Raw genomic sequence first — 15,861 nt, forward strand, 5'->3', positions numbered from 1 at the left:
GAGAGAGAGACAGAGGAACCACAATCGGTGGTGTTGTTAGCAGTCATGAAGTGGATATGCCTTGGGTGAAAGGGGTTGTGTGGAGAAGATGGTGCCTCATAGTGGCTGTGTAGATGTAATGGCATTAGGAGAGGTTAGGTAGCCCAATTTAAGAGAGAAAAAAGTTATGATAGTAAAATGTCGTCATAAGAAAACTGAAGAAAGAAAATAAGGATATTTCAGTCTTTTCATGAACTCTATCACATTCCGTCACTTTTACGCATTATTTCAAATCACAAAAAGTTCATAAATATATTTATAAAAATCAAAAAGATAATGTTTAAACACGTGAAACCATTTTAAAAGAGCTGAACAAAATTGTAATTACACCCATTGTTTCTGAGCTCGCCCTATGAAATGCTTGGTGACAACTTGGGAGGGTTGTGTTCAAAAAAAAAAAAAAAAACTTGAGAGGGTTTTTAAGGGTCATCAAAGAAGTGGGTTTTAGGGGAAAAAGTTCCAACACTCTGGAGAAATTCTCTGCGGAACAGGTAATTCCCTCATCATTTGGCTAAAAAATTTCATCAATGTCAATGTCAATGTCTAGTTTAATCTGCAAGTCTTTACACCATTTGAGGTCTGCTACTAGAGCTTCTTCACCAACCCACAACCACAATCTCTATTTCCTTCAAAACCACCCCTATTCATCATCATCATCATCATCATCACTCGAAACCACTCCAAATCAACACTCATTCGCAATGAATTACTTCATAAACTTGTATGGGTTTCCTCTAGAAAAGGCTATCTCAGCATCGAACTATGTCAAATTTAAAACTCCAAACAAACCTGACTTTGTCCTTGCATTTTTGGAGAACCATGGCTTCACTAAAACCCAGATCTCAAATCTCGTCAAGAAGCATCCTCCAGTAATCTTATGTAAACCGGAGAAAACCTTTTTGCCTAAATTCCAGTTTTTCAAATCTAGAGGTGTTTCAAGCACTGATGTTGTCAAAATACTATATTCAGAGCCAAGTATTCTCAAAAAAAGCTTGGAAAACAAAATCATCCCATCTTTCAATCTTTTAAAAAAATTGACGAGTTCCCTAGTGGAAATTATTAAATGCTGTGCCAGGGTTCTCTTCTTTGATCTTCAAGTTTCTGTAGTACCCAATATTGAAATTCTGAGAGAAATAGGTGTGCCAAATGCGAAGATTGTGTCCTTTTTTAAGTATGAACCTAGAAGATTCATGACGGCTAGTGATAGGTTTAGAAAGATTGTGTAGACACCCCATTTTTGACCGACCTTAAGACTCAGACGTCATCGTCTGTGCACTCGGTGATTATGCATGTTTGTGCTCATTTCGAGTTTTCGGAGCCTTTGGCTGAGTGCTTTGTCTCGAGATCTTTTAACTTTCTTATTTTGGCCTGGTTTTTTTACCATGCCTTGCTGCCTTTGCCTAGAGAGAGACAGAGGCCTGTAGGCCACTTTTTGTAGTCGTAGGCTACCTTTCCCTCTTGTAGGCCACTTGTAGTGGCCTGTAGACTAGTTTTCGGGGCTTCCGGCTGAGTGTCTTGCCTTGCGGACTCTTGTTTTTCTTCGTTTTGGTTTGTTTTTGAACCAAACCTTGTTACCCTTAGTCTGGAGGGTGGAACAGGGGTGTAGACCAGTTTTCCCCCCTGTAGACCACTTTTCTTCCCTGCTAGCCACTTTTGGTCGGCCAGCTATGGTGGGTGGTATGTGGACCACCCAAGGTGGTCGGCAGCCTGCCACCACCTTCTATATCACGCCCCACTTTTTATTACTCGAAATCATTACCAAATTCATTAGTTTAATTCAATTTTAGAGATAACATGCAGAAAAAACTCTTTAGTTCAACGAGTAGAAATAAATAACAATTCTCTCATCCGAATGCAAATTAAATACAATATGAGCATACTAAATAAACTGCCTGTGGGCTTACATCATTTTAAAAAAATCAAGAAGAATGGTGTAACCCTTTTACATCAATGGCATTCCGTCAACACAAAAGAGGCCCCGTGGCCAACAAATAAGAAGATCCAAAATCTTGTAGCATATCCTGATTAACACCTAAAAAAGATTCAACAACATAGGATGAACATATAGTCCAATAGGGATCTCAACATGATCCTCAACAATAACAACTTACAGATAGCTATGATCATGAATGCTCAATCTCATACTAGGATAGTAATGTGGCAGTTTATACAAAATATACATATGTATGAACTTTTCTCAAAATCAGCCATTTCCTTCAACACTGTAAGCAATTCACCTTTCTATTCTTTTCATTACCCCTTTTTCCCACACCTTCATAACAATAACAATTCTAGAAAACCATTTTCACCAAGCCTATTACTTTTCTCCCATTTCCTGTACTTAAAACAGATTTTCCTTTTTCAAAATGAATTCACAAATACCCAATTTCCTTCACACTTTCCAAAATCTCAAAACAGGACTTATGTCTATTCCCAACACATTCATATCTATCCATGCATACCTTTTGTAAAAGGGGAAACAACAAATCATCAACAAGTATGTAATCAACAAATGAGGCAGCTCGGCCTTTCAAAACTGTGACCATCGTAACCCATAACATACTCAGATACACCGAGACAATGATGATAATAAGCCCTGCTCTACTTGCCATAAGCATGGTACGTTAAGGATACACCTTTCGACAAATGACATGCCAAGTTCTTCAGACACAAGCTGAAAGGTACTGGTACCTCTACCAAGTTCTCCAGACACAAGCTGGAAGGTGCTGGTACCTCTGCCAAGTTCTCCAGGCGCTAGCTGGAAGGTACTGGTACCCCTTATTCTAAGCGCGGTATATAACACTAATCATTTCAACGCGACAAAGCACAACCAACAAGTGTAATACATACACATAAACTATTCAATAATGTTCAACTAACACGAGTGTAATGCATACACAACTATTTAACACAATAATGTCATCCTCCACGGATGACCAAGGACAAAACCTCTAGATGCATATATTCAACACACTTATTAAAAGACTCAACTCTTATGTTATCTTAAACCCAACAACGACACTAGTACAACAGTTAAAGGTAAAACCCCCAAATGTGTGTATTCAACACTCATGATATAATAGTTCAACTCTCATATTTATTTTCCATTTTCAAGATCAACTTTCATAATTTTCCAGGTCAACATATTCCACCACTTATTCCAACCCACTTTTCCCATTTCACAAAATCGATCCCACGGATAATAAAGCCATAACCCATCTCAGTTCAATATATTCATTTCAAAATAATCCCAATGCCATAGTTAATCCCTTAGCCATTAACACTTTTACACAACCCATATTAACAACAGTAATTTACAAACATTGTTCAACCAACCCCCCTTTTTTTTTACCAAATCAAAATATAATTTAGGGCTTTCTCTTCTTTCAACTATATCTTGCTAGATTCCCCCCCCCCCAATTAACCCAAACAACAATCAATGATAACAAACTCATTCTCAAACAACCAACCCTAGGTTCCCTTTCATGATTTTCAAAGAAATCCAACATGGATATTATTTTCATGCAATATAAATTTACCACATGTCTATCTATGAACGAGGCATTGAAAAAGAGCAAGGAAATCCCTACCTCAAATGGAGAAACCCAAAGGAGAAGAAGAGAAGAACATGAAAGTGCTCCAAACCCAAACTTTTTCTGATCAAAACATAGCCCCCGCGATGCTCAACCTTTCTTACAAAGAGACGAGGGTAGAAGGTCTCTAGAACAAGATGTATTTGTAGAGAGAGAAAGAGAGAATGTAGAGAGAGAAGCAGCCACGGCTAGGGTTTGAGTAAAGAAGATGATGAAAAAGTGAGTAAAAACCCGCTGCTGCAAACTGATATAATCGACCCTCGCTCGAGCGAAGGAGTGGTCGCTCGAGCTACCAGACACAAAGAAACCTCACTCGAGTGCACAAAGCCTCACTCGAGCGAACAACACGAAGCTTCAGGTCTGTAACCCAGAAGCACGCTTGAGCGAAGAAAAGCTGCTTCGAGCGAAGAAACCCAAAACATACAGCTCACTCGCTCGAGCCAAGAAACACAACCTTCAGGTCAAAAGAGATGCAGACGCACGCTCGAGCGCAAGAGTGCTCGCTCGAGCCAAGAGACACAAACTCAAAGCTCGCTCGAGCGACAAAAGCCTCACTCGAGCGAAGACACCAAAAACTGGACAGCAACACTATGTTTCTAATCACAACCAACCTATTACAAACCTGCCCAATACATTCCAAAACTCAAATATAAGAAATTAAAGGATGGAAACAAGATACAGATATCAGCACACAACTCGGAACTCGAGTCCGGAATACCACAAAGGACTGGGAAAAACCCAGATCGCTATATTCCACTCTCTCTATAGACCCTCTTCCTCCCTTGTCGACCAATTTTATTCCCTGTAGACCACTTTTTGTGGTCAATCGACTAGTGGGAGTGGTCGGTCGACCACTTTAACTGGTCGGCGGCCTTTCTGCACTTTCTGCAAATATTTTTCTTGCCAGCTGTGCCAACTTTTGGGCACAGAAGGCATCCTCCATACACGTGTATGGAGGGATTGCACCAAGCCTCTAGCTTGTCTAACAAGCTTGAAGTATGAATTCTATATAAGGGAGCTTCCTCCCTCTTGTTCAAGGTTCAGAAATTTTGGATTAGGGCTAAACATATATCTCTCTCTCTTGATTTCTCTCTCTCTTTCTCTATATTTGTGCTATTTTGTGCCTTAAAGTGAGTTTTGTTCACACTTTTACACTAAACACCTAGCGAAGCACCTTCACTCTTGGGATGAGGTCCTTGGAGGTTGCATTTGAGTGATCTTGGCATGGTTTTGCCTCAGAAGTGGCTGTTCTTGTTGTTCTTGAAGGGTGAGTCTTATTCCCCCTTTTAAAGCTTTGTTTTGATTGCATACTTAGCCACCTTTGCATACTTCTTTTGGCTTAAATTTCAACTGAAAAAACCTTTGTTTTAAAGTGTTTTAAAAGGTTGTTTGAGGCCTTGTTTGAGTTAGGGGTGTCTCTCACTCTCTTGTGCTTTATTTGCTTAATTTCTTGCTATCTTTTAAAGCTATTGGGAGCACCTCTTTTTGGCCTTCTTATCACTGAAACTCAGAGGAATTTCAGTGGTAGAAAGGTGGTTTTGAGGCCCCAAATAGGAGGGGGTGGTCCCCTTTCCTCTTGTCTTATTAGCATGTGTTGTTGGCCGATCAAATGAGCATGTATTTCTCCCTTCTTGAGGCATAGTTTGAGCATGTTTTTGTGACTTTTTTAACATGTTCTAACTCTATTTTTAGTTGGTTTGATCACTTGTTGCATGCTCCTTGTACTTGTAGTGCAATCCTCTTAGTTAGCTTAACATGCTCTATGCTTTGGACCACCATTTTAGCATGTTTTTGGCTCCACTCTAGCAAGCTTTTACTCATATTTTGGCATGCCTTAGCTCTGATTTTGGTCAACAAAGTCACCTCTTGCATGGTTTATGCACTTGTAGTGCAAACTTGTTCACTAGCCTAGCTTGTTTGGTGTTTTGACCTGTCATTCTAGCATGTGTTAGCTTTGCTCCAACACATTTTTGCCACTGATTTAACATGCTTGAGGTCTGTTTTAAGTGGTCTTGGTCATATATGGCTTTCTTTGTATAGCTATGGCATAGTTGACTTCACTAGCTTTGTGCTTGAGGTCCCTAGCATGCTTGGAATGTGATGTTTGCATGGTATAGCTTCATTTCTCACATGATTTCAGAGCATATTTCATTACCACACTCACACATTTTCCACTCCTTCAATGTGTTTGAGAGTTGTGTCTTTATGCCTTGTTGTGAACCAATGTGTATGCATGCTTGTATAAGCTTTTGGGCTCCCTTTTCAGCACGTTTTGGCGTTTGTTTTGGCATGGTTGAGTTCTGTCCAGAGCTGGTTTAGTTGTTTAAGCTTAGTATTGCATGCTCCTTGTGTATTGCTCTTTACTAGCCTTGTGCTTTAGGGCCTCTTGCATGCTATATTTGTATTGTTTGAGTGATATGGCATCATTTAACACATAATTTCAGAGCATATAGCCTTGTTATACTCTCATGTTTATCACTCTTTCAATACGTTTGAGGGTTGAGATTTGTGCCTTGCTTGCGAGCCATGAGTTAAGCATGCTTCTTGTGTTTAAGTTTCAGCACATTTTGGCCATTGTATGGGCATGCATGAGGTTTGTTTGGGGTTGGTTTAAGTCCATTGAGCATTGTATTGCATGCCTCTTGTATGATGCTCTTTACTTGCTTTGATGCTTTAGCTTCCAAACATGCCATGCATGCATTGCTTATATGATGGAACCTTATGAGTGCCACTCTAGCATTGATAGATAGCATGTTATTTGCATGTGTGATGCATTGCATGTGTTTGGATCGGACGTTAATCTAAACATGAGAAACGAGGGACGTTTCATACTTGAAGTGATGAAATGTGCCTCATTTCTTAGTCGCCGACCCCCTTGACTAAGCATGATAGAGGTGGAGGCCCTTATGTGCTATTTGTGTGCATTCATTGATATTGACTAGTGCAAACTTGGTTTCTCGGCCATCGTGCATTGTAATGCTCGGTTGGTGGCCCGAGAGTCGAGTACCGCACTCCCTTGAGCTTGAGAAATGATAAGGAGGGTGGTTGTGCACACATATCTTGCAAATACACTACTATGCCCCTTGTTGTTCTCTGTTGTAGCAAAATTGGAGCTTGGCAAATTTTTTGGTCGACCGACCAGTAGGGGTGGTCGACCGACCACTTTTTCTGGTCTACAACCAGTTTTTCTGGTCTACAACCCCCTTTTCTGGTCGACAGCCCACCAAGAGGTCCCCATGTTGGCAGCAGAAGCAATTTGGAAGTTAGTGCACTTTTCAGAGATCAACTCAAATGCAAACAGAGGCAATTTTGGGCATAGCGATGGATTTCCGAGCGAGGCGATCGAGCATGCATGCACCCCTCGTCCCGAGGACCACTTTTAACAGCTTTAGCTACTTTACTTAGTTAGCTAATTTGTCGGTTTTGTACTTAATTAGTTAATGTGCTTAATTAATCGATTTATTTTGTAATAATTAGTTAACTAAGAATAGTTAATTAGTTTGGTTTGTAATAATTAGTTTAATTAGCGTAGCTAGTTAGCTTTTTATTCGGACCCTCTTGCGAGAGGGCGCAATGTTGTAATAAGGGTGCGTGCGTGTGTGCATGTCTTCCAACCCCATTTTTTTCTCCTTTTTACTTATCAGCTTTTAATGGTTAGTTTAGGGCATATCTCGATTAGCATACGTTATGCTTGCATGCGTGCATCATTCATTTGTATTGCATGCACCGGGCTCAGCCCATCATTCAAACTGCATTGTATTTCAATACACTTACTTGAATACGTGTCTCAAAGCATGTTATCAAATGTTGCATTTCATATGCCATCTTAGATAGCCGAGCCTATTTAGTTGCATTTTGAATGTGTTGCATTAGGCATCTGGTATAGTTAGGATCATGCATGATTTCTAACTAGTTTTCTGTTTTGGCTCGGAGTACACTGTGAGTGTTTATGTTTTAGCATCCTTGCATGTGTGTAAGTGATTGCCATGATAAATGCTTTCCATGAGGCTAACTGCTTAAGTGTTTAACTGCATGAATGCTTGTGAATGAAGGCTTTATTACTTGAATTGGAACAATTCATCAAATGTGAGTTTTAAGCCCACTTGTGGTGGCAAAATCATGTTGTTTTAAGCCCACTTGAGGGTGACAAATCCGCGCTTTAGCCTACTTGCGAGTAGCACTTCCAAACCATTTTCGAAAACAAACATGAGATGTTTTGTTCCAAATCGAGCGATTTAGTCTATACTTGTGTGTTGTGCGCATCACATAGTAAGTTAGATTAATAATCGGAATAAGGACACATGTGTTTTCAAAACAACATATCATGATTAGTAGAGGTCGATCCTTTGATCAGGCGAGCAGGGGTGCTCATTTCATGACTTTTCCCCCTCGTACCCAAGTTCCCGAGCCGAGGCAACTTTGGTGATGACGGACACGTGGCCTTAGGCACGAGTCAGGGTTTCCTAAATTTCCCAAAATAAAATATTTAGGTGGCGACTCTAAAATCTGACAAAGCAATCTATGTTTGGCGCTTTTTGATTAAAATCGATTTTTCAAAATGATTTGTCGGATTTGGACTCTTTGGTGATTTATCAGTCTTACATTGCACTTTGTGAGATTAGATTCAGAGCCGTGACAGGAGTCCGAATTGTAGTAGCTAGAACACAATTCGCGCCCTCTCCAAAAGGGGGGCGCACGGAGCGAGTTCGAGCGGTCTACAGATTGTGAATGAGGTAAAGAAGATGGGTTTCAACCCTATGAGCTTGAAGTTTATTATTGCATTTCAAGCGCTTAGCTTAATGAGTAAATCGACGTGGGAGAAGAAGGTTGAAGTTTATAAGAAGTGGGATTGGTCTGAGGATGAGATTCTTGTGGCTTTTGAGAAATATCCGTGGTGTATGACGGCGTCCGAGCATAAGATCATGAAAGTGATGGAATTTTATGTCAATAAAATGGGTTGGGATTCTACATTTCTTGCAAGAAGTTCGATACTTGTTGGTTATAGCTTAGAAAAGAGGATTGTGCCAAGGTGTGCAGTGTATCAAGTATTGTTGTCAAAAGGTTTGATTAAGAACAACAATTTTAACTTGACATATATGTTGAAGAAACCTGAACAGTGGTTCCTAAAGAAGGTTGTCAACTGTCATGAGGAAGAAGCTCCTGAGCTATTGAAATTGTATAAGGAAAAGTTGGCTCTTGCAAAGCAAACAGCATATGGGCATGTAGATGAGAGTGGATGAGGGTGTTTCTTTTGATACCAACTCAACAAACAATTGCCCTGTTGTTTCGCTTCTCGTGGTTTAATTCTTGTTATTGAATTATCTCATTTTGTCATCTATAAGTAAGTGTGAGTTCAATGTTTTCACTCTAACAAATGCAATTTGAAGGCTCTCATTGCTGCATTGAGTCTTTGTCATTCTGTAATGGCTGAAGCTTGAAGCAGTGTACCTATATCTGAAGATTAGCCAACTCCTTAATGCTGCATTCATCGTTTGAGTAACCGTTGCACATTAGCACAGATAATGTAGATTGTTGTGTCCAGTAAATTGTTAATGTTATGCTTATGAGATGTTAACACAGTGTTGGTAAGATAAGCCGTTGTCTAACTTTTTTGGTAGGGCTAATTGTGTAAGCCTCATTTGAAGGTAAGTAATCTTTCAAATTTTAAATGCCATGATTTCAAGTGGCGATCGACAAAGATTGTCAAATTTTCTTCAAAGATGCATCTTACATTTTCTTATGTTCACCCTTCTAGTGCAAGGTTCCCGAATTTTGTATACATTCACTGCATACAGTAAGTGTAGAGGCTAGACAGGAACTAATATTTAGCTTCAATTTGAAATAACAATGATAGTTGAAATGGTTCCCAACCTATGGAAGTGCAGAGAAACCTCTGGAATTTGTTAAAGGCTTATGGATTATATGAGTGATCAGTATTAGAACCTTATAACAGCATCAATAAAGGAAAGCAAGACAAATGCAGGAATCGTGCTCTAAGCATCAAAGCAATGCATATAATTCTAACTAGGTTTGCACCAAAAGCAAAGCCCTATCATTTATAGCACTATTCAAAAGGATGGCCAAAGAGAATTCAACCATAACGAAGCATACAAAGGCTGATGCAGAAAACAGAACGAGGCTGCTGCTAATTATCCGTCCACCTAATAGAGCTAAGATTGTATACCATATCAGTGGTAGAGTAATCCAAATTTAAGATCTTGAGTCAGTCTTACTTTGATCAGGTCAAACAACTCTTCTGTAGTGACAGTAGAATCCTGAAACTTAAGCCCATTTCCACACTGACCACATCACTGTACATGGAATAGCTTTCCATAGCTTCCCAAATGGTTTTTTGAATCTTAAACCTTCCCACCACTGCAACAGAACTTCAATAGAGCCTGAAAGAACCCACTGCAAACCCCACCATGATAAGAAATCTGACCAAATTCTCCAAACAAAGGGGCAATGGAGCAATAAGTGAAGCACTGTTCCATCATGAGTCACAAAACACACAGGCTGTGTTTGGTTTGAGTTTCAAATCAATTTTCCACCCTTCTATTTTAATGCTATGTTTGATTTAAGTTTTCAAAAATTTATGTTTGATTTAAGTTTTCAAAAATTGATTCTAGGCCACATTTGAATACATGCATGTCTGGCAAAGTAGAGTTTTTGAATTTTGAATTTGCATATTGGGTTTACCGAATCGTCCGCCTTGACATCCCCTGGTTATCTGGCCAGTTGACCGGAATAGTTTTTTTTTTTTTTTTTGCAACTTGTTATTTGAAAGCACAAAAATTTATATTTGTTTTTTATATTTTTTAAATATAGAAATTATTATTTTTTAAATTGTTTTTAAACAAAACAATTTTAAAAAAAATTCTAACCAAATATACAATTAAAAGTAATTTTAAAACACTAGCTGAATTTTTTTTTTAACAAAAAATATTTTCAGAATTTTTTAATTTTTTAAATAAAAAAATTATTTTTTTAATTAAATTTTAAAAAGAGTTTGGTTATGAGCTTTGAATTGAATTTTCAATAGAGTTTTGAATTATGTGTTTGGTTATGAGTTATAAATTTTTGAATTAAATTTTAAAAAACCAAACAACTTTTTTCATTTCAAAATTCAATTCAAAACTTTTAACCAAACAAATTTTCTCTTTGCAAATTATAATTAAAAAATTCACAAATTCAAAATACAATTGCACACTTAAATTATAATTTTAAAACTAAACCAAACGCAACCTAAGGTTTTCAACCTACCTTTCCAAGCCAACCAACCTAAAAATTGGACCTTACGAGGAACAATCACTTTGTTTGGTTTCAATTTTCAGAAAACACTTCTAAAAAAATTTTACTTTTTAATTTTTAATTTTTTTGTTTTTACTGAATTTTTTTAATATTTTAAGCATTTTTTAAAATTCTTAGACAGACCTAAGATAAATACGCTTAAAAAGTATAATATTTGTGAAAAAGATTTTAAAAAAATTCACTAAATACCAAAAATATAAAAATAAATAAATAAAAAGTTAGTACATTTTTCATATTTTTGTGTATTTATTAATTTTTTAAAATATTTTTCACAAATTTTTACTATTTAGATACATCTAAGTAAGGTGCATCTAAAAAGTTAAAAAATTGTTTAAAATTTTAAAAATATTTACTAAAAACAAAAAAAAAATACGAAAAATAAAAAATTCAATTTTCAAAAAACTGAAATCCACCACATTGAATAGTTTTTCCAAATAATTGGAAAAACATTGTTGACAAAACCATCTTTGAAATCATTCTACTTAAATACTGAGTTCAAGGTTGGTTTCAAAAAGCAATGTTACGTAATGGTTGCGGCAATAGGTACTATCCGTTACACCGGCTTTTGTGGTTTGACGAAAATTTACATATATAACGACTGTTTTAGTGTTACACAACGATCGTAACGGCCCGTTACACACATTTACAATATTCTGAACAGCTTCCTTTCTAAAAAATAAATAACTTACAAAATATACATTATATACATTCTGCAATATGCAGTAGCTCAAAAATAATTTTTATTTATGTCTTGATTTTTATTTTTATAATCATTTTATTTAATAATTGTAAACATTTTTATTTAGTTAGTTTAGGTATTAGATAAAAATAATTTTGTAGGCATTTATAATCAATTATTCTTAAAAAATAAATAAAAATAAGATGTACAATATGAATTAATGACATATAAAGTCATTAACTATTAAAATAAAATATATAAAAATTTTTTTTACAATGATTTAAAAATATAAAATATATTAAATCGTACTTAAAAGCTACTTAATCTTCATGTCATCTAGGGGTGAGCATGGTCCAGATTGGATCGGATTGGGATAAAATCAAGACCAATTCGTTATCTACGGTTTCTGAAAAATTGGAACCAATCCAATCCGTTTAAATCATGGAACCAATCTGAACCAATCCATTTAAATGCAGATTGGATCGGTTTAGAACCACGGATTCACATAATTAAATAACATATATATATATATATATATATAACACTTTAATTTCATAAAAATATAAACACAACGCTATATTAGTTCCACAATAGCAACATATTTTTCTACAATAGTGACATACTGTTCTAGAATTTAAACAACCATAAGAAAACTGGTTTCACTATAAGTATTTAGACCATTACAAATTAAAATTAAAAACTAACAAACAAAAGTAATAAAAGAAGATATTATACGGTTTTAAATTTGAGTTTAGATTTTATATAGAATAAAGAGAAGATACTATGAGGGAGGATGTATAATAAAAATATAGACTATTTGTATACGGTCCGGATTGGTTCTAATCCAAAACCGTGAGGTTCAATCCGGAACCAATTCATAGACTACGAATTTTTAATTCTTCAATTTAAAACTGAACCATAAATTCAAAAAACTAACCCAAACTTATTAAATTAGATTAAATTAGATCGAATTACAAATTTCACGAATTCCTTGTAAAACCATTGTCATCCACAGCCATTCGTCCACCTCCGACGAGATGACATATAAAAAGATATAATATTATTTATGTCAGCCCAAATTCATTATGGATCCCTTTTTGGATAATATAAATAATTTATTTATAAGACCTTCATATGTATATTATAATTTTTAAAAAATCAATATGTTAAAATAAAATAATTTTATTGAATAAATCTAATTTCTTCTCATCAACAATATGCACGAGTGCCTTAAACGGTCTCTCGCGCTGAATATCTACAATTCTTATAGAGATAATCACAATTCTATGATTTTTTCACAAAATAATTAAAGATTCATGAAAAATTTATAATTTTAATTAGGATAAATTACAAATACACCTTTTAAAATTTACTCAAAACACAAATTACTTCATGTTGTCCTGGAAATTGCAAATACCCCCTTATAAAAAAATTGTTTAACATAATTAATGAAAAAAATAAAATTTCTAACTATTCTCATAAACAATAATAAAATTATATGAATTGTTAATTAAAATATATTTCTGACATCATTAAAAAATAGTTAATTGATTTAATAATTTATTAATAAAAATAGTCATTTGTTATACAATTAAGGGACATGGTATGATTTTCATAACAATATAGGACAATTCATATTTTAAGTAATTCTTAAAAAATATATTTATGATTTATTTTTTAATTATTAATATTTATAAAATTTACTAACACTTGTCTAAAATTATTTTAAATGGATAATTACATTTTATCGCCTCCGGTTTCGCGCATTAACACATTATCTCTTTAACTTTTATAAATGTACTTCAGTAATGCACAAAAGTGACGAGATTTGGTAGACTTAATAGTGCGTGGAAAGAAGCTTGTCTACACTGAAATTAAGGATTTTGGCGCCAAATTTAGAATTTTGAGTGATCAATTTATCCTTCCACTTTCTTATATAACCATCAAGCCACCAAACCCAATTTCTAACCAAAAAATTTTGAGATCACTTCTATCTGTGAAGATGTTATCCTCCCAAAGCTCCCACTATCGTATGGAACAGAAAATTAAATAATGTGGTTAAATATAAACAGAATAAAAAATTAATGGGAACCAAAATAAAAAATTTCAAAATAAAATTTTGATCTCTCACTTTTTTTTTTTTACTGTGCAATTCCAAACCCATGTGCACAACCAAGATTTTAATCCCAAAATTTTCCAAGAAAATCATTACATATATACAATACAAACATATATATATATATATATATATGAAGAGAGAGAGAGAGAGAGAGAGAGAGAGAGAGAGAGAAACAGAGGATGAAGATGATGAGGGGACCGTCACTTGCTTATCTCCGCCTCTGACATTGCCTCCTCCGTCACCGCCATCACTGCCACACCTTCGTCCTATACGGCGACATCCTCTGTCTCCCTCTTCCTCTTTGAACCTTCCATTGGTCTTCAATGGCGTTTTCTGTTGATTCGAATTTGCCGTTGTTGTCATCGTTGACAACGGTTTGGTGCTCTCTTTGCGGTTTCTGTTGACTGTCACGATGGTGGTTACGTCGACGGCAATGGTGTTGCTGTTTGATCCACTCACCTTGGTGGTAGACAAATAGCTACCCGTCTTCTAGTTTTTGTCAAATATGAAAAATTCAGAACTATGGAGAGATCAAACCCACCCAATAATCAAATAGATAACACTAATCATATGGACAGAGAGGTATGTCTCTGTGTGTATATATATTAAGAGAGAGAGATGTAATGGGTGGCTAAGGAGGAAAGTTTAGAGCAGATGGGATCAAAAGAGACTACTATTAAAGAAGAAGAAGATCACGATGAAGAAGATGAAGAGAGAGAGAAAGAGGAGAGAGAGAGAGAGACAGAGGAACCACAATCAGTGGTGTCGTTAGTAGGGGTGGGCAACGGTTTATCCGAACCGCTCAAACCGCCCAATCCGCCCAACCCGCATATAAGTGGGCGGTTTCGCAAACATAATGCGGGCGGATGCGGTTTGAAATATGACAAATTTGCGGGTTGCGGGCGGGTCGCAGTTTAAACCCGCAAACCGCAAAAACCGCCCGCACTTTAATTATTATTATTATTTTTTTTTATATACCAACTTTGTAACTTTTACAGGAGCACCATTATATTCTCTATGACACTAGGATCCTTATTTTTAAGTATTTTTCAACTTTCTTAATGCCGTAGAATTATCAAGTCTTAAACTTGGTTTCTTATATGATTTTCATTGGTGATTCATCAACTTTTTCCTAATAAAATTTTTCTTCTAATGGTCGATAGAACTTATAGTTTGATTATTGATTACTGAACTGGCAATTCTAATTGAGTACAACCTTTAATGCATTGATATACATTTTTTTCATAACAAAAATGCTAGTGTAGGGTCTCTTTGTTTTGGGTACTTTCATTTAATGCATTGATATTCAATTTTTATTTGTAAACTCATCAAAAAATTGTTATCACATATATATAAAAAGAATCTGATGCCTAAATTCGCTGGAAAAAAAAAACTCGAAAATTAATTTTTAAAGAAAAAAGTGTAAACCGCAAACCGCCCGCAACCGCCCGCACATTTGCAAACCCTATCCGCACAAACCGCAAACCGCACTGCGGGCGGTTGCGGGTTGACTTTTTCCCAAACCGCATAGATGCGGGCGGGTCAAAACCGAACCGCAAACCGCACAAAACCGATCCGCGAACACCCCTAGTCGTTAGCATTAATAGAGTGGATATGCCTTGGGTGGAACGAGCTGTGTGAAGAAGATGGTGCCTCATAGTAGCTGCGTGAATGTAATGCCATTGGGGATAGTTGGGTAGCCCAATTTAAAAGAGAGAAAGTTAGGATAGTAAAATGACATTCATAAAAAAAATAAAAAAAAGAGAGAGAATATTTTGGTCTTTTCATCAATTCCGTCGCATTCTGTCATTTTTGCACCTTACTTCAAATCACATGAAATTTATAAAAACACTTGATTTTAAATCACGTAAAATTAAAATTTTTAAGTACATTTATAAAAAATCAAACATGGGAACGCGCGAACAGATGGGTAAAATGCAATCATCCGTATTTTAAAAGAACTACACAAAATTGTAATATTTTGAGCTCGCCCTGTGAAATGCCTGGTGAAAACTTGAGAGGGTTTTTAAGGGTCAGCAAAGAGCGTCCGGATCCTCTAGAGTAACTCTCTAGAGTGATCCTCTAGAGTGGATGATCTGACGGTTCAGAATCGTCCTCAC

The 15,861-nt window shown here is 36.0% G+C and overlaps 2 protein-coding genes across 2 annotated transcripts; both read left to right on the forward strand.

The window, feature by feature from the left end:
• The first annotated feature begins 566 nt into the window (after positions 1–566).
• On the forward strand, positions 567–1,265 carry LOC145793956 (uncharacterized). Its single transcript, XM_082876872.1, has one exon. It carries the CDS (start codon positions 567–569, stop codon positions 1,263–1,265), a length of 699 nt encoding a protein of 232 aa, XP_082732998.1.
• A 7,109-nt stretch (positions 1,266–8,374) lies between these two features.
• On the forward strand, positions 8,375–8,872 carry LOC145793957 (uncharacterized). The gene has a single exon (XM_082876873.1). It carries the CDS (start codon positions 8,375–8,377, stop codon positions 8,870–8,872), a length of 498 nt encoding a protein of 165 aa, XP_082732999.1.
• The last annotated feature ends 6,989 nt before the right edge of the window (positions 8,873–15,861 follow it).

The sequence above is a fragment of the Camellia sinensis genome, chromosome 6 (assembly GCF_055761805.1).
Source record: "Camellia sinensis isolate YWXY chromosome 6, ASM5576180v1, whole genome shotgun sequence".
NCBI lineage: Eukaryota > Viridiplantae > Streptophyta > Magnoliopsida > Ericales > Theaceae > Camellia > Camellia sinensis.

Excerpts from the sequence above, each read along its gene's own strand:
- LOC145793956 (XM_082876872.1), top strand. The coding sequence starts at position 567 with ATGTCAATGTCAATGTCTAGTTTAATCTGCAAGTCTTTACACCATTTG.
- LOC145793957 (XM_082876873.1), top strand. The coding sequence starts at position 8,375 with ATGGGTTTCAACCCTATGAGCTTGAAGTTTATTATTGCATTTCAAGCG.